Genomic DNA, 19,264 nt, shown 5'->3' on the forward strand with positions numbered 1-19,264 from the left:
CGTTTAACCATATTGACTTCATCGTGGCTGCATGGGTGTGATGGGGGTTAGAGTTTGCCTCTGTCTACATTAATCACACTTACAGCATGCAACCACAGAGCTGAGAAATTGTGAATAAACTCTATAGGTGGATGGATAAATGATGTATTGGGGAAGGGTGGAGTTGGCTTTTATGGGGGAAATCATGCCTCACGTTTACTGGAGTTCTTTAGGGGAGGACAAGGGAAATCTGTTTATTTTGATGGCTGAAAGAATTGCTCTTGCTAGAGACTCGAGCTGAGCTGCCAACAGATAAGAGGGGGGGGTCCTCTTGTGTATATAACTTTTTAAAAAGTAGGAGATCATGTATAGGAATGTTGATTTTTCCCTTTGAAAAAACCCAGCAGCAAGTCTTGAAGGAATTTGTACTGCAGCCTCTTCTGGTTAAGATACTGATAAATGCCCTGGGAAAGGGGATGAAAGAAGGTGATAATTTACGATTCACTTGGGGTAGTAAAAAACAGGAGCTGGTTGTGCAGAGTTACAGAAAAATCTTGCAATGGTTAGTGGTGGACATACTGGCAGATTAAACTTAATGTGGATGAGTGCAAAGAGTCGCATGGGGAGAGGGCAGTGCTAACTCGTGTATCGCATCTCTGAATGAGCTGTAAGTCTCGGTAAAGATATTGGCATCTGTAAGAGCTTTGTGGAAATTGCGAATGAAGTACTTTGCAAGGCTCAAAGCAAAGAGTGTTAAGGACAGAAAACAGAGCAAGTTGTCATGCCTCTATTGAAAGGGTGTAGTGTGCACATCTCTGGAGGCTTTGGGGGGGTGATTGTGGTCCTCGCATCTGGAAATAAGTATAGGAGAACAAAAAGGTGCATTAGAAAGGCAGTAAGTTTGGTCCAGGCAAGAGCCAATCCAGCTAAGCAGAGTGGTGCAGCCTGGGAGGAGGAAGGCAAGAGGGATCATCGTGAGAGAGGAGGGGGGTAAAGATGGAATCACTCTTGATTCTCCCTTCTTACACAAGGATTTAAGGAGCGTCTTGTGAAACTACTAAGAGGCAGATGAAAAACCACCCCAATAATTTTTTCTTTTGTTATAATCCAAAAGATAATTGAGCTGTGAGTCCCTGTAGGACCTGAGGAGTGTCAGTCCTTAGCAGAGATGCACAGCTATTAGCTGACATATAAAATATGTGAAGGGCTGTATTTATATGAAGAGGCTACTTCTGTCTGAACTGCATGTTGAGCTAAGTTGGGGAGAGCAGGGGCAAGCTGTGCGTGATGCCACCTCGTCCGTTCTCATCTGCTGCTGACCTGTGCCAGAGTAGGAAGGCAGATGAATTATTAGTCTGGGTTTTGGTGTTTGCCACTCTTAAGAGTTTGTGTTTTGTCACTGTTTTATTAAGCGTGACTTGATAGTCCCTTTATCTCCTTCCTCCTATGCCTTCCCCCCGCCCCCAGGGTCACTGTGGTTTTGCTGATTCACCACTATTTACTTCGTGTTCTGCTGTGTTTGGTGGTGCTCAGATGTTGCCCCAGTATAACCTCTTCTGTGGAATCCCAGTGGTGGAAATCCTTTGGCTAGCCTGACTTTTCACTGCATGCTTGGTTTTCATTGAGTATTGTTGCTGTTTTACCTATATAAAATAACTATTTTCTCCTCTACCAAGTAGTCACCAAGTTCCTCTTCATTACGTTTTGGTTTTTTGTTGAGTTACAGCCATCCTTACCTATCTGAAAAGCTAAAAGTATTTTCAGCCTGCCAAGCAATGCATCTCAGTTGGTTTTTTGCATTTCTTTTGTGACTTTCTTCTTTCCGGCTTGCCAAATAAAATCTTTTCCTATATTCATTTAGAATGTTGTTCTCATTTACCGCACTTCATCTTTTTTAATTTATACTTTGACATTGACATTGATTCTTCATTTGCCAACTGTATTAGCTGTTCCTCTTCATCTTTGATGCATCACAGGAAGGTTTCTCATTAATATTTAGATTTGAATAAGAAAGTCTAATTCCTTATTTGTGTCTGTAGTCAAACAGAAAGGAGGAAAGACAATATAGGATATGATTTTTTAAGTGTCTCATTTTGGGTACTTCAGACATCTTTTCTTGGACGTGGGCTTAGTCCTGTATTTTCACCACTGCTATTCAGCAGTTTGTAAGCAGCATATCACTCCCTTGACATCTTGAGCATGGCTTGTTACAGCTCAAAATCTTATCGCCAGATTTTCACTTAGTTACATTTGGGGTAATCTTTCCTGTGCTGGCACTACCCTTCCCTTGAGACAGGAGATGGTATAAAACAGACCTCACCTTTGACACTGACCTGCTTTCTATGGAAATCCAACAAAATAAGACATTTACCAAACATTTCATCTCAAGTGGCTTCTTTTTCTTCCTGGAGTCCAATACAACCACGGTTGCTTGTGTAGCTGCATTCTCTGAGGCTTTGGTGCCTGTAGAAATATTGTGTATTACCTGAAAAAGAAAGATATTATTTCATTGCAGAGTGCAGATGTAAGTTGAGGAGTCAGGACAGCCCAGAGCCCTAGTTAGGTGAGCGGTGCTGCTTTCTGGTACTTCTCTGGTGGCAAGAATATGAAGCAATGTAGTAGATTTTAGCCATGTATATTTAGCAGGATTGCTCTAGCTGACATAGTTGTAGAAACAGTTTAAGCCAAGGATATGTTTTATTCCCCTCCTCTGCTGAATGTGAGAGCAGCGATATCTCTGGGTTTGCCCAGTTCACATGCTTGGGAAAAGAATAGGCTATTTTCAGCGTGCCTGGGAGAGGCACGGGGCGGAGGGGTTGTGGGGATGGATGGGGTGGTACAGCCAGCTTGGTGGAGGTTGGCTGGTTTGTGTGAATCCACTTGGGCAGGGATGGTTTTTCTGTTGTGCTTAGTGAGAATCTTTTTGGTAGCACATTTCATTTAAAAAAAAAAAAAAAAGACTAATAAGACTTCAAAAAAAAGAGGAAAAAAGCAAGCTGTTAAGATATCCTTAGTTTCAGAGTGATCATTTACTTTCCCAGTTTTACTGGGGCAGGGAACAGCTTTACTACAATGATGCTTTCATTTTCTCTTTGTCAGCTTTTTATATTCCTTTCAACTTCTTGTTGTGGTCATCATTGCCCTGTTGTAAAAGGGGCCAGCTGGGACCAGTATTTTTCAGTGTCACATTTCTCCGAGGGATTAAGGAACGTGCATTTTATTGGAATTAAGTTGTAATCCCGATCGTCCTCTCTCAGAACATCCCTCTGAAGTGTGCTGTGCTTCTCTGATGGCAGAGTTGTCTAAAGAGAAAACAGGGGTTTTATCTGTGGGATTTTAATTTTTCTTGAACTTAACTCCCTGTCAGCTCTGGAACCCAACCCACTTGAAAATAGAGCGAATGTGAAGTTTTTCTTGTTACGTGTGTAATTTATTTTTCCTTATAAACAGCTTACAGCCAAAATATCTTCTGTATTTGTTTTTGGTTTGGTTTGGGGATTTGTTGGGGGGGGGGGGGGGGGGTTGGGGGAGGTGTTAAGATGACTAGTCTTGGTTGGAGCTACATTATATTTAAGGACAAACCAAATATTTTGGTGGTGTTAGATTTAAAACTTCAAGCATGAAACTGGTTTGGGGAATATACTTGGAAACATTATACATTATTCAGTCCCGTTGTAGGAAGCATGGGACTTTTTCCGGCCGTGGGAGCTAAGGAGGTAACATTTCGAAATCACCTGAAAGCTGTGTGTTGAATGAGGTTAAGTATAGCTGTAGATGTAAGACAGATGAGGGGGAGAGTGGAAATATTAGCAGCAACAAAATACTTTTCCATTTCAACAATTTAAAAATTCAAGACAAAACCGAAGTGCCATGGTGACAGAGAAGTGCACTTAAATTCCCAAGCCCAAAAGCGTATTTTAAGAAAGGCTGACTTGTTGACTGTTAAGATTGTATAGCTCTTTCCATCACTGGTCTTCCTTTTGTTTCCATGGCAGCACAAAGGATAACGCTGTTGCAGCTGCCAGTTGCTATTGGAAGATAGATTATGGGTTTGACCTAAATATCTATTTAATATAGTTCTCAGTTACAGGGCATGGTTTTTCAGTTGTCAAATATGTGTGAGGCTCTAACGAGTTTCAGCTGAGGTGCCTGGTGCCTAAAATAAGCTGAGCTTAGAGCAGTTTTCCATCTTAGAATTAGCGAGTGGGTATTGCCAGCAATAAATCTGACCAATATCAAACATTTATGTTGGAGCTGTAAGAGCTCTTGGGATTCTACCCTTTCTGACAATACTGGGAAGGATGGGGAGTCTTTTAAACTGATAGTTCACAAAAATCCCTCTTGTTTTAGGATTGTAATTGAGTTGCTATGTGGTAATTCTCATGACTTCTTCTGCAATGGATGTATTAATCGTATTAATGAAGTGTAAATATGGTGTTGTGCGTGATGGGACATGACTTCCCAGCACTCTCACCAGAGCCTGGCTCGAGTTCCCAGCCGAAGCGGTACAGAGGAGGGCTGGGAGGGGACAGAGCCGCGTTGCAATTCTGCTTTTGGGTTAAACTGCGTAAGAGGAATAAATGCCACTTCTGAAACTCAGGAAGGAAAAAGGGGACTGTTTGGAATTGTGTAGTTGCAGCAGTAATTTCTAATTGGCGTACAGGGGAAAGCCATGTAATATATAATTCTATCAAACTGAGTGAGTAGGGAGGAAAAAACCTTAACTTTTCCTGATCCTGATATGGATGGTTTTTTAAAAATGTTATTTCTTACTGCTTTGTAGTTATTGTTTGTATACAGAATAGAACATATAGCAGAGAGGATCCATATCAAAAGCTGACTGATTTTTTTTTTTTTTTTTTTTTTAAGAACAAGTATAAGATGAATGAGAAAATTAATACATAAAAAGGGCCTTTTGGAATATGACACGCTCTTCCAAATAATATTTTATGCAAAGCTTAAAAATCAGCATGTCAGAATATTTTTCTGCTATGCTGTGTTGGAATTGAGTTGGTGCTTTGACTTGAAATGCTGGGGGCTAAGTTGGAGAGATCGTGTGCTGAGAGATTACCCCTCCTCTGAAAAATGCATGTTTTATTAGTATCGCACGTCTCAACCCAAAAGTTGCATGTTTCCCTCTTTGCTGAGAAAATTAGCACACAAGCTTTGGGAAATATGTTCCGAAAGTGCTCCTTTGATATGGCTCCAAAAGAGAGCTGTGTGGTTTTATCTGCATCTTTGTGGGCAAGTGGGAACTTGTAGGAATATTTTCTATACCTGTTTGCTCTCAGGTTTTTATTTCAAAGTAGGAAGTAACTCTAAATATTGCTTGTAATGCAGAAATTACTGAGGGGGGTCAGGGTGTGATGCAGTTGTTGGTACTTTAACTTCATTCACGTGTTTCTTAGGCCTCTCATTCTTATCAAAAAGAAAAGGATCTTTTGCTGAGGGTTTCCAGAGAAATCCTTTGGCTTTTTTTTTTTTATATGGCTTTTCCTCATTTAAAAGGACAGCAAAGGGACTTTGGGATGGCCTGAGGGAAGCTCTTACTAAGAAGCTTTCCAAGAATCATGGAAGATTTAAGTCTTTTCATGTTGTACTGCAGAGACATCTGCCTGCTCTTTGCTCATCCTTCCTTTTGGACAGGTTTGCCGTTAGGTTTTCATCTCAATCAGACAAAAAGAAATCTGTGAGCTTCTCAGGCTTTGGATTGAATTGCTAGTCAAGGGTGAGATATTTTGGTGACAATAAAGGACAAAACAAGGTTAGTGGAGCTAGGGCTGGTGCAGTACAAGGAATGAAGCAGAGGCTCCTGTCCTGGCACTGCGTATGGTGGGGCTGTGGACTGCCATCGTGGTACTGGGGCAGCTTAGGTTCTCCCAAAATATTAATCAACAGACAGGCTTCACTGGCTTGTGGGGATTTTTTAAGCAGGAGGGACCTGAAGGATCACAAGTAAATCTAATCAGCCCCAGTTAAAAGTATTTACTCTCTGGTGTGATTAGCTGTCTTGCTGCTGTTGCCCATGGCAGGAAATGGAGCTCATTTAGGTTAGCAGAGGGCTTCCAGCGTTAAAAATCAAGTATGGGATGAAACAGACTGCTGAACACCTGAGACGGGCTTTTTCTGTGGTTATTCCTATAATTGCTATGGAACTTCTCTGGTTTTCATATGTGACTTCCCTCCCCTCTTCGGAATCGTGGATGGTTGAATTGACCTTGATCCTGTTGTCTATCAGTAACATTGTTTTGCTAATGTTTATTTCGTTTTCACTGATTGTTCCTGGGTTTGAAGAAGGAAATTTGTTTTTCTATTTGAAAAGTTATTCTAAGCAGGGCTTTTATAGAGAGTGTTGGAATGGTCAGACCTTCTTGGAAGTCTGCTGCTGTTCTATGCCATGGAGTATGTAGATCTTGCCAAGAATGGCCATCAAATCCCAAGATTTCGCTGCAACATTGTGTTCATGGGGAACCAAAGTAGCATGTACACCTGATTCTTGATACTGGAACTAATAGAGAAGGTTCCTCTGGCTGGAGCCGAGTTACTAAACTGAGGTTTTAAAATAGCCAAGGATCTTGTTATAGTTTGTGCTTCGGTGTAGTGATGTGTAAGTAGAATTGAGAAACTCTAAATGGAGTGGTGGCAATTTAAGAAAAAAGAAAAAAAAGAAAAAAATGAAGGCCATTTTGTGGAAAAGCAAACTTGGCAAAGAAATGCAACTTAAACTGTCTTCTTGGTGCACGTTTTAAAAATAAATGATTGACACCATGCCTATTTGAAGCTTTTGATCATTGATGCAGAAGTTAAATGAACAGGACATACAACTGTGATTAATTATTGACAAGAGTCATTCCTTTCATATGTTTAGGCTGTAGTTAGATGTGAAGGTTGAGTTCACTTGAATTCCAAAGTCGGAAAGTAATGCAAACAAGACTCCAGTTGATCAACTTCATACATGTGGTTCTATTTATTATGCAGATCTCTTCCAATATGTTTAAATCAACATGCGGTAGTGGGGGTTTTGTTTCATCAGCAGAGTATGTTTGTGGACTACCCAATTTGTGCATTGCATGCTTTAGTTTGATGCATCCAATATTTCATAGTCATGCTGTAGCTATAAGTTAGTTTTCTTTAGTTAAAAAAACCCAAAAAACCAAACCCACCAACAAATCCCCAAGCTTGTTTGTCATGTTCTATCTGCAAGTATTTGACCTTTTCACCTTAACTTCCATGGGTCTTGGGATTAACTTGGAATAAATCACTCCTTTCTGAGGCATTTGTACTAGAACTAAATTGGTTAGCAGGGTGCTTCAGAGTCCATACAAATGATGCTACATGAACCTCGTTTTGCTAAACAGCCAGATGCTCTTTCATGACATGTTCTGGTTTTAAGTGTCATTATTCCTTGTAAACATGCCAGTGTAAATTGTACTGGGGAGGGAAGATTACCTCATAGATCTCCTAAAAAACAGTTTGTTGGTTTTTTGGTTTCTTAAAAAAAGGGCAGTGGAAGACCTTCTATAATTTAAATGCAAATTGAAGATAATAATATTGTGAAATTTTAGTTTAAATTAGTTGGGTTGAGGTCAAGCTTTTTTTTTTTTTTTTTAACAGTCATTTTTTTGTAATAAAGTGGTATTTCAAATATTCCTGAGTATTTTGGACACTCAAAACCTGTGTGTGTAGCAATAACCAGGTACTTAACAAAAAGGAGAAGGTAACTTTGTCAAGAAGTCCAGCACCTTGTCAAGTTAGTTTTATTATATTTCTTTTACCCTATAGCTGATCAGAATTAAAACACATGTATTTCCTGTATTGAGGGTACTTGCTGTCTGAGACAGTTTGTTTTGGAAGGTCATTGTGTGGGTTCTTGGTGCATTTCAATGAAGGAAGGACCAAGCAGGATGGATAAATCCATGCGCTTGGGCTGGATCACTTTTGGTCTCTGCAGCTGCCATCTTTCTGCTTCGTGTTTTGGCCTCTTGGCTTTTTGGAAATTTACCTTTCATTGCCTCTCCTACCTGATTTATGCTTTTGGGATGGACAGATCTTAGAAAATAATAATTAAATGTTATTTGGTTTTGGGGGGGGGGGGGGTGTTTTGTTTTTTGTTTTTTTTAAAAGTGGTAGGGCTTCCGATGTTCTTGTTATCCTTGTGAGTCTACCCCTTGGCTTAATTGGTAGATTCCCCCCCTGCCCAAGTTCTCCAAGCTGGTAGCAGTAGCAGTGATCTGCTCACTCATCTTTTTTTTTTTTTTTTTTTTTTTTTAATCTTCTGTGGTAGTAAAATCCAATGTTTCTTTTTTATTTAAGCTTCTTGATATTAATAGGGAGTTCTCACATTTTGTTTCACACATGTACACCCCCGCCAGTCAGGCATAGTACTTGCCTGAAACTGATGGTTTTCCATGACCCCTGAGAATCTGGAGATCAGCTGAAACCTCTTTGTACTGTACGGCCTTGGCTAGTTCTTCCTGCTGCTGAGTCTTGCAGATAAAATGGCAAGTTTAATTTTTATCCATTTATCCATTTTTTGCAGATAGTTAAGAAGAAAGGAATATGCATGCACAGGTACAGAGAAAGAAGAAGCAGACATGTTCAAATCATACTATACAAACATATCTTGAAACTATACGAATGCGCAGTTCTGGAATTAATTCTGTGAGGAAAGAGGTTTGGGGACAGAGCTATAGAACATAAATGATACTTGGGGTTATGAAGAGGAATGCAGAGGGTAACTTAGGTCTGTCATGCAGTTACATATAATTAGTCAAAACTGTTTAATGGAATCAGGCTTAACTGGAGTAGTCTTTCGTGATCTGATATTCAAGTTTTTGCATGGTAAGATGTGGATTTAATTTGTTAGCTATGCTGTAATGTTGCTGTGATATGGAGGCTATCAGTGTAATTATAGTCTGACCAATGAGTTCTGTTTAAAGAAGGAAAAAAGCGGTAATCCAAAGCATCAGATTTATAAGTGCAAGTTCAGTGATAACTTTTACTGGGGAGGGAGTAGTGGTTAAACATACAACGATATAATTTAAATCAGCACTTGCAGTTGTCATGCATTTGAAATAACTGTGGATCTTTATTACTGTTCCACAAGTGATGACCAAAATAGTAAGTATGTAAAGTTACAGAAGCATCACTTGGGAAATCTGTACTTTATGTCCCCTGAAGAAGTACGTTTGTGTGGAAAGGAACTGTTTAATGTGTTGGTTTCTCATTATGGTCAGTTCTTTCATATCATGGTTGGGTTGAATGGCAATTTCTTCTCTTTTCCACTACTTCCCAAGTCCTTCCTCAAGGATTCCCCTTCTGTGAAAGGTTACAGCAGGTTTCTGGAGGTGGCAGTCTGATTCCTATGGTTTTGGTGCTCTACAGACTTTCCAGGGGCTGTTGGAGATGCTCTGGGACCCGAATGAGGCTGTCACAAGGGTGGCTGGATGTTCGACTTGTCCCTCTGACAGCCAGAGAGGAGCCCAAGGCCGAGGCACTGCTTGTCAGCTCAGTTCGGGCACTCATATCCACACTGTTGTGCTCCGGTATCTTCCATTGCTCACTGTAAAGGAAAAAAATCTTCCTTCCCGCAGGAGGGTAGGAAGGAAAACACCTAGACCAAGCTGCGGTCCTTTTTGAGTGCCTTAATCATAAGGCTCCTAGAGCAGATCTGTTATGCGATGTTCTTGATTGAAATATTGCTGCTGGTTTGTCTTGCATCTCTTAAGTTTATTTTCAGCTTGGCATGCTACGGAAAGTTCTCCCTGACTTGCCCAGTTTGAGGCTTGATCAAGTTTTCACATGCTCCTGGTTTCTAGATAGTCTTCTGGCTGGAGACAAGAAAACGGGGCAGTTGCTGCTCAGGTCAGGTGTCTACCCTGGTGAATCCCATGTCCCTGCCCATTTAAATAGAGTGACACCTTTGACTTGGGCAGTCTCTGAACTAAATTGCTGTTGGTCTGCAGGAAAAATGTATTTTTCTGCATGTCTCTCCTGTTCTTTACTAAGTATCATCTGCTGGTCTCTGCTGTAGTAAAAGGATACTGCCACAGCTGAGTCTTTGGCCTGACCTGGAACAGCCTTTTTATATGCTGATGTGGTAGTGTCTAAGCTATGCAGTAAATAATATGTATTCCAGCTGCACAGAATTACTTAAAAAGGAGGAATGCTTTTGGAGGACTGTGACAGCTTGAGACATCCTTTCCCCCCACCCCCCCACCCCAACTCTCAAAGCACAGTTCATCCTTTGCCATCCTCTCTATCCTCATCTTTCCCTTTCTTGGCTTGGAGCCTTTGTTTGGTCTGAGACCATGACGATGTTTGACAAATGCTTTTCTGCTACTTCAACATAAACAGCTCACTCTGAGCTCAGGATGAGGTGGTAACCAGAAGGTGCTGTTCATTTTCACCATTTCATAGTGCTTCAAGTCATTGTTACCTGTTACTTGAAATTGTAATGTTTAGCTCTAAAATGCTTAGTTTGCTTATCCCAAGCATATTTAGTAATCCTTGGGTTTCCTTCTATGGTAAGAAATGCTGATACAATCATGGAGGAGAAACGAAAAATACTGACAAATAGTATTTGCTTTCTTAAACCGTTACTAGGTAAACAGAATTGACAAGCAGTGGGTTGCAAGAAAATGATTTGTATGCTGCTTCCTGGTCAGACCTCACTAACACAAGAGACTAGTTTTAACTGGTGTACAGCCCCATCCAGTATAGATGTAAACCTGGGACTTCAGTTTTTGATCATCTCAGATTGCTTCAGATCATGCAACAGGAGTCTAATGACCACAATGTCTTCTCCTGCAGCTGGAATACCAAAAGGTTAACCCAGGTTTTCAGAGCATAATAATCTAAGCCTTTGGTTTTCCTTCTCCTTCCAGTGATGAGTGGGAGGCAGCTCAAGATTGTAATATACCAAGGTACTTATTTTTTCAAAGTGTTTTCATGTAAATACACATGTCCTGCTAGTACACAAAGCCTCTATCTGTAGCTGTAATATAAAGCAATGTGATAAATAAAGATGGAGAAGGCTTCCAAATTCATGGTTAATATATCTTTGTAATATTGAGCAAAAGTAATATATTTAGTGGGGGACAGAGATACAATACAAAATATGGGTTTGCTTTCAGATTGTTTTTAGTTAGGCAGTGGGGAAGCTTGCTCACAGGTGACAGTTTCTTATGTTAGTGAGGATACCACCTGGGGTGGTGAATTGCTTCCAACTTTCTTATTCTCTGGATCAAAAGATATAATGAATAGCCTTCTTCCTCTCCTGAGCGGTGTTTCAGAGGGGAAAACCTTTGCTTGCTCACAGAAAATGTGGTCAGGTATACCTTTTCACCTGTTATTTCCTATAACACTGGGAATTGGCTCTGTAACACTGGGACTACTTCAGTGCTGTTTAATTACTGTGGAGCTGCATCTGATCTGCTTGGTGGGAGCATTCTGTGCTTGCGACATGGACTCATTCATCTGGTTTGCATGGTTTTGGAGAGGGTTAAATCAGGATTTGGAGTAATGCTGCTTGGATTTGTAAGAGAAATGTCATTATCTGTTTGCTTTCGGTTCACTAGACCTTTACAGAAGGAACAAAATAAGAAATGTTTTTGGAGGTAGAAAAATAGAGCCTTATTTCTCTTTTTTTTTGTGTGTGTAATTGTCAGTGAGGTTGGGCCTGAGTGCAGCCTTAAGAACTTAATTTCTATTGGGAGCAATGACAAACTTGACTCACCGGTTTTCCAGAAATCAACCCCCTCCTGCCCTCAGTAGTTTTTATTTAATTTTAAAATAAATGGCTCTGTGGTTTATTTCTGTCTAGATTGTGCTACTGAAAAATAGCATGTTTCTAGAATAAACAGATATTCTCTGTTACTGGGCAGGGATGTTACCACTGATGCTGGTAGTTGCAGTTGTTGACATTAAGTATGATGTGCAGTAAAAAATAGCATGTTTTTAGAACAGGCAAATATTCTTATTTACCTGGGTGGAGAAGTTACTGCTGCTGATGGCAACCACTGTTGTTGACATTTAGCCTGATGAGCAGTCCAAGGCTTTTCTTGTAGAGAAGAAATGTGTCATGGCGGATGGGAAGCAGTTTAACCATGTACAGACTGGAATAGTCTTTTAAGCTTGAAGGACTGGAGTTAGTTTGAGCTTGTTGTTAATGCCAGTGGATATGATACAGCTAGACTTGCAGAGAGTGCATCTATTCTGCAGAATGGTAATTTCTGGTATTCTTGAATTTTTATATAATTATCCAAACCCCTAGTGTTTTTCATGTTGGACTGTCAGTCTCGTAAGATTGAGTGCGACTTTTGGTCTCATGTACCCAAAGCCTTAGCATGAAATTCTGTGTGGCAGACCATTAAATGTCATTGTACTGATTTTGTGAATGTTGTCCACTTTTACAGATGCCTTTGTAAATAGCCAGGAATGGACACTAAGCCGATCTGTACCAGAACTGAAAGTGGTGAGTTTCTATTTACTTCCATCTCTGAAAAACATCCTGAAAATGTTACACACAAGTGAAAATCTTCTAAGCTTCATTAAATCTACTGTTGGGGGAAAAAAAAAAGATATAGAAAGCAATTTTAAAAAGTAAAGCATTTTTCTTCAACAGAGCTATCTTTATGAAGTTTATGTATCTTCTATTTTTATAATCATACTTCAAAGATCTATTTGTATTTTATTGCTGTTTCAACTTGTTTGGCTACGTGAACCAGCTTCCTAAGGTGGGCCTTCTTGGAGGGGGAAGTGGAAGTTAGCAGGTGATATGTAAAGCTCCTTTATCTCTCTGTAATAATTTTTCACAGTTTCTTCAAGGATCAAATGTGTCTTCTTCCTCTCTTAAAAGAATTTAACTGAATTTATACTGAATAAAAACCCGAATATTTTGAAGGTTCATATAGTGAATCCAAACCTACATTTTACTATAAGAATGAACAGTGATTTAATAGCTGCTTACAATAACTTTTCCCTTGGCTGAGCCATTTTCCATGTAGGTGGAAGAAAAGGCAAAAATAGCACAGAGTCAGATTGGAGGAATTTCCCAGATTTGCGCTTTTATGAACATGGAGGCTGGAGATGAGGGCTGAAACCTCCTCGTGGTAGATATCAAACCGGCAGCTTGTCAAGCCAGCAGCACAGAGTTGTTGAGGCCAGATTGCTGTGATGTTTATCACGTGGAAGTCCAGTTTTAATTAAACACAATCAGTTTCTCAAACCCTACAGAATGACTGTGGTACCCAAGATACAGAATTTGGTAATACCTTCGGTAGGTGTCTGCGCTGAGCTCCTGTCGTCTGGCTGTAACTGGACGAGCTGCTCTGATCTAAGAACCCGTTTGCCGGGTGGCAAAGTGAATTGGTCAAAAGCATCTGAATTTAATAACGGATGGTTGGGGCCATGCTTCACTAGCCCACTCCTCATGTGGTAAATGTCTTTTTCCAAATCTGAGTTGATAATAGTGTTTATGGAGGTGAAAGCATAGGTGAAACTTAGCATGATAAATGCACTTAGGCAAAATGGTATTGTAATTGAAGCTGCTTCCTCATGACTACAGTTATGTTTCTGTTTTGGTTTCAGCAGTGCACAAGGTAAGTAGAAGAAAAATGTGGTAGTCAACAGATGTAACTATATGGTACAGGAAGGGCCTGCAGAGGGTCACCAGATTCAGTTTAATTGGTAGTGTAATTTGGAAGACAAATATCTCCCAAAATACCTTGCACAATAAAATACTAAGAATTTAGGACTGGAACGTGGTGGTTGGATATGAGTCCAGTCCACTGTGGTATTAGCTAGCTTATGCTGGGGAGGGATCTGCAGAGGGTTTCCTTGTTCATCCCTTCCCCTTCTCTTAGCCCTACTAATTCACAACACCCACCAATAAACTTGGGGCTGGCAGGTGAGACCAAAGCTGCAGATGTTATGTGTTGTAGTACAGAACACAAACAATTGCCGAGCATTAGGTAATGGTCTTGGGGTACAGTTATTTCTTGTGATACCATGGTTGCATTATGTGAATACTTGTCTTGGGTATCTTGCCCCCATGTTGTCTGAACCAGTGGTAGGAAAATAAACTTCAGCTGTGTGGCTGCTGTAGAGAATTGATTTTAAGTGGTCAGCATGCATGAGCCTCAAGATTGCCGTCCAAGGCTTCAGTTTGTATAATCCTGGATAAAAGCAAAACTCTTACCATTACAAGAATAATAATTTGATTATGCCACTGCAAATTATTGAAGCTAGCAGCACCAGCTGTAGCTGTGAACTTGTGCTCCAGCAGGAAGGGCAAATTAGGAACTCCATCTAAAATCTGCTGCGCCTTTCCTATACATCTGCCCTTGGGCAGGAGTTGGTGCAGTGAGTCATCTCCGTGTTGTTCCCCTGCTTCCAGCCTCATTGTCGGTACTCGCTTATGGCTGAGGAAGGAAAAGGCCATGTTAAAAGCCAAAGCTGCCTCTTCTGCTGCAGCGCTATCATTACGTTCACCACTAAGGATAACTGTGGGTGTGTTGCTTTAGCTTGTGGCCGTGTTGGGGATGTCAGAGGTATGAGAAGTGTGGAGTGTTTGCTCCCGTCACCGTGCAGTGCAGATGGGGAGATGAGGCTTAATGTCGCAAGGAGCGACATTATGAAGGAGCCGCAGCTTCAGCTGCTTGAGCGGGCTGTATTCTGCAGAAGATGGTTAGTAGCTCTCTGGGAGAGATTGTCTTCGCTATGGAGGCTGGGAGGTCCTTAAATTGAGGCGGTGGTTTGATTTTTTTCTTTCTTTTTTTTTTTTTTTTAATAGCTGCTGTTGTTACAGCCTTCGGCTCTACAGAAGTTTAAGGGGAATAGAAATGGACTCTGGTAGAGCGGAGAAAGCACGCAGGGTTGCAATAAAGAAAAGCCGATGGATGTATTTTTCAACATACTTTTGAGGAAAGAATGCCAGTCTTTCACTCTGCCTCCTTTTATAGCAATACATATTGGGCTTGATTTCTTTCCAGTTTTCAGAAGGATATTTGTTTCTGCTGATCAAATACTACCAGAGTTTTACTTACAGATGTTGATGCTTCTATTATGGTCAAGAGCATGCTAGGCCAGCTGGGTGAGACCAGTACCTTTCCTGAGCAATGGTGGTGTTCCTGGATCCTGTTTATCCAAATGTAAAATAAGGATCTGTTAGGCAGAATAAATACAAGATCTTTTTGGACAAAATGATTTAATTTGTTCCAAAAAAATGTGCAAAGCGCAGTCAGGCTTCTGTCCTGGATAGCTTTAAAATGCCAAATTCTATCAACACATTTATGCATTTTTACAAACAGGCTTTAGTAGGATGTGGGCATAGTGGTTTGGATTTATTTTACAGCATGTCTGGCACATGCAAATAAATGATTCAGTGTTGCACAAGTCATAAGTGACAGAACATTGTGTTGTAGCCTTGTTAGCTGAATTTTCTCATTTCTGAACTGGGTTAGGGTGGTATTTTTGTTCCGTAACATGCTTGCCATAACTTTGTGCATTTCATATGCATCCATAAATAAATAGAAATGACTCAGATTGTTTTTATATAAAATATGGGAGACAGGAACATGACTACTGTAAAAACAGGCTGTGGCGTATTTGTCATACTGGGCGGGGGGGGGGGGAAATCATCCTTAAAACAAGTATTAATCCTGATTAAGAGAGAAATTGTATTAGAAGTCAGATTTTTCCAGTGTAAAGTTTATTGCTTCTAGTTTTCAGAGGTTAATAGTGGGCAGAGACCTGGAGCAGTAATGCCAAGCACTGCACTGAACAACAGAAGGCTGATCTGCTAGATGTTAATTTCGTGTACTTCTTTTGTATCTGGTAGAAAAGAGATGGCTGCCTTGCCTCTTCAAATGCAGTCACTGAGGTGAGATCTTAAGGAATCCTCGCTCTTACCAGATGAGCAGAGGAGGAGGAGGTAGATGTCTCCTGAATGCTTTCTGAAGGAGTTGTCTAGGGAAAAAAATAAAGCTGTGCTGCAAATGTAGATTTTTATAGTCTGGTTTGAGGACATTTGCTTTGGATTTGTGTGATTTTTTGAGAAGTAACATTAGTACTCCGACGCAAAATTAACTGTGTTAATGCTTTTTTAATGTTCACTTTTTTCACCATTTAAGCCCTTGAAGAACTTTTGTCAGTTCGGGGCGTAGCTTGAAACTGATTTAAAATATAAAACCAGGAACTTCTCTATTAAGAAACAATTAAATATTCTGATCAAGAAAATCAGTCCTGTATTATTTCTAAAACACCAGCCCTTTTTGCTCTCAATCTTGAGACAATGTATGGAAATGAATAAAAGGAGGAAGAGGGAGGAAATACACTGCCTTTCTTTGAGGATTGTGCATGGTTTTTAATAATATATCTTGAGGGAGGAAGGCTCTAATTTTACTATATGAGTTAGTGAATGGTTTCTTAATTGAAATACACACCTTGGTCTTCCTGATCAGTGATTTCTGCATCAGTTTGTAGAATCACATTTAATAATGCTCTTCTGGCCAGGCACCTTTGTCTTTCTAGGTGCCTATAAGGAGGAACATACCAGAGAACTGGAGGTGCTGTAAAATTGCATATGCTGATAGGGTCTTTAGGATACTTGGGGGAAAAAAATCAAAACAACTGTATTCTCAAATCGCTAGATGTCTTTCAAATATCTGGGCTCTCTAACTAAATACAGTAACATGTCCCAGCCATGGGCAAAGGACATAGCATGGTTGCTCTCACTGGAGCCCAAGTTGATGCTTTTCTGTTGTTCCTGGCAGCTTTGCCCTCTGACTGGTTATGTTTTTGGCACAGGTAAAATATAAAATAGCATTAATTTGCATGCATGGAGTACTAGTCACTTGTAAGTGAGGGTTTCAATAACTGTTGTGAAGGTATTTGCTGACTGATTATATCTCCTTATCTAATGGAGTTTATTTTGTGCATATGTTTGTGCTACATGGTAGGTCAGAAACAGCATCAGTGTGTGTTGTTTCCAAAGGTCTAGAGCTACTGCTTCTAAAGTGAAAACATAAAACGATTTCTCTGTCAGTATTTTCCTAACAAACCCACGTGAAGCTTGCTTGCTTTCCAATTCTTCAGAAATTGTGGTGCTCGGAAAGGGCCTTAGCAGGGCTATTTATCTGCCTAAGTACATCTAATCTGCTGATTTACAGATGGGATTTTTGCTTTTCTTGCCATTTTTGGCCCAGACTGTCATGGTAGAGAGCTGGTGGGGAAGAAGGAGAGGTAGATGCTTGCCTTGGGAATGTGGTGGTCAGCTTCTGCTCTGAGGTGAAGCTGCTCCTGTAGTGAATACAACCTACTGATGAGCTACATGCTGAAGAAAACAGGCAATTAGCAAGAGTTTAGTTGATCTCTTTAAAAAATTGGAAATCTGTTGAAATCTGGAAAACTGTGTCTTGACCAAATGTACTGGCCATTTAAAAAAAAAAGTTAAATAAGTTTTCACACACTAAATCTTAACTATTTGACTGGTGGTGAATCCTGAACAGTGAGAAATACTTTATTCTAGGCAAAGGGAAAAAGGTGGGAAGTAACCTCTCACCGGGAGGCTTTGTGTGGAAAGGGAGAGGGTATCCATTTTGTGATGTGGAGGGGTGCAAAGGCCAAGCTGTTATTCACAGGATTTTGTGTTTGGGTTTTTTTTGTCTATGGAAATATGGAATATTTGAATATTTTGCTTTTTTAGGGAAGCATATGAGTAGACAAGCTTACTGTAGTTTATTGGCTTATAATGGAGGGAATAGTCATTCACTTAAGAGGTTGCTTGATGTTTTGTGGTTAAAGGACATATGCTAGGTATGGTATTTTCTTCCTGTAACTCACTCCTCACTTGATGTCTCATTGAACATGGGAGAAAGCTGAAATGCCGTTGTGGTTAAGTCAAGCATTCAGAATGGAGATACAGCATTTGGATGTCAGTGCAATATTGCTTTAGTTTTTGTTCTTTGTATATGCAGTTGGATGCCCCAGGCTGTTCCCCCCCGCCCCCCTTCTGATTATCTTCCCTATACATTGAATGGGGGAATTGAGGATCAGTGTTAATAATAATAATAGAAAAAAAAAATTAGCTAATCAATAGTGTCTGCTTTCTTGTGCCATACGGAATCTTAGGCCTTTACTTACTGTCTGCTATTCACATTCTCTTGAATACAGCAACTCATTTCTGAAATTAATTTCTCTTTAGGTCTTGTCACTTAACTTTCAGTAACACATCATATACTTTCCCAATGCACCGGTGAGATGAAGGAAAAATCTTGAAAATACAGATGCGAGAGAGAGAGAGAGAGAGCGAGAGTGCAGTTTCATTTCTCCTAATAGCTTGTGCTCAAGGTGAAAGACGTCAAGCCAGAGTTTGCAGGAAGCTGACCCCAGTGCAGTGCCCACACCACTCGCTCACAGCTGTTCTCTCGCTCATGTTGGCAAACCAGGCAAGTTGTAGTTAGTGGCTTCATGTTGTAGTTTTTCTGAGTGAATTGCCCAGAGGACTTAAAAAATCTGTGTACCCTAAATGTTTAGTCCTCAAACCAAGGGACTCTCTCTCTAGACTCTTTCAAAACCTTTGCTTTTAGCCAGTAAGTGCGGGCGTCTTGCAGGCAACAGCCTTGGTCGTGTTGCAGGTCTGACCTGCTTGCAAAGCAGGGTGTGCAGAGCATACTAATCACTTAGGAGGTCTGAGGCATTAGCTGTATCCTTGTCTTGTTGGTGTTTAGCAGCCTGTGTGATGAGGTTTATCAGGTAGATGAAGTCAGGCACCTGCAGAAGTTACCCTTCTCCCTAAAAAGCTTATTGTTCGCTTTTTCTTTTCTGTGAAGTTGCAAAAGTATGTCTTGTTAAGAGGGTATCTTCTGTAATTTCTTTTTTAGTGTGTTCCAAGTTAAAGCTTGTTAGTCTTGAAGTGGGAAAACAGATCTGATGAATAGTTTTGTCTCAGCCAGACCTGACTGAAGCTCTGCAGTGTTTCCAGAGAGCATTGTCTCATGGAAGTGGGGTCTGAGAGCGCAAGTGGCATTTGCCTCTCTCACATATCTTGCACTCACTTTTAGATGTAGACATCTCTCTACATAGTAGCATGGCCTGTAATTTCTCTTAGGTGTAAGTTAGATTAAAAGCTTCCAGTATGGTACACTGGTTTAAATGCTCTTCAAAGTCAGTGCAAAGCCCAATAAACAGATGTGTGTTGTCTAACCACTTGGGCTGTGGCTTCCTTTTTATTTTTGTGGGACTGCTCTTCGATAGCAGCTGTGCCTACAGTGGGTTTCTTTGT

The 19,264-nt window shown here is 40.4% G+C and overlaps 1 protein-coding gene across 19 annotated transcripts in view; it reads left to right on the forward strand.

The window, feature by feature from the left end:
- AGAP1 (ArfGAP with GTPase domain, ankyrin repeat and PH domain 1) overlaps window positions 1-19,264 on the forward strand; it is a 397,188-nt gene that overhangs the window by 113,286 nt on the left and 264,638 nt on the right. For all 19 annotated transcript variants that reach the window (XM_030016796.2, XM_030016795.2, XM_030016798.2 and 16 more), the window contains exon 2: window positions 12,396-12,454. In XM_030016796.2, coding sequence (XP_029872656.1) covers window positions 12,396-12,454 — 59 coding nt within the window. The remainder of the gene's footprint in view (window positions 1-12,395; window positions 12,455-19,264) is intronic.

This window comes from Aquila chrysaetos, chromosome 6 (assembly GCF_900496995.4).
Source record: "Aquila chrysaetos chrysaetos chromosome 6, bAquChr1.4, whole genome shotgun sequence".
NCBI classification, from domain to species: Eukaryota; Metazoa; Chordata; class Aves; order Accipitriformes; family Accipitridae; genus Aquila; species Aquila chrysaetos.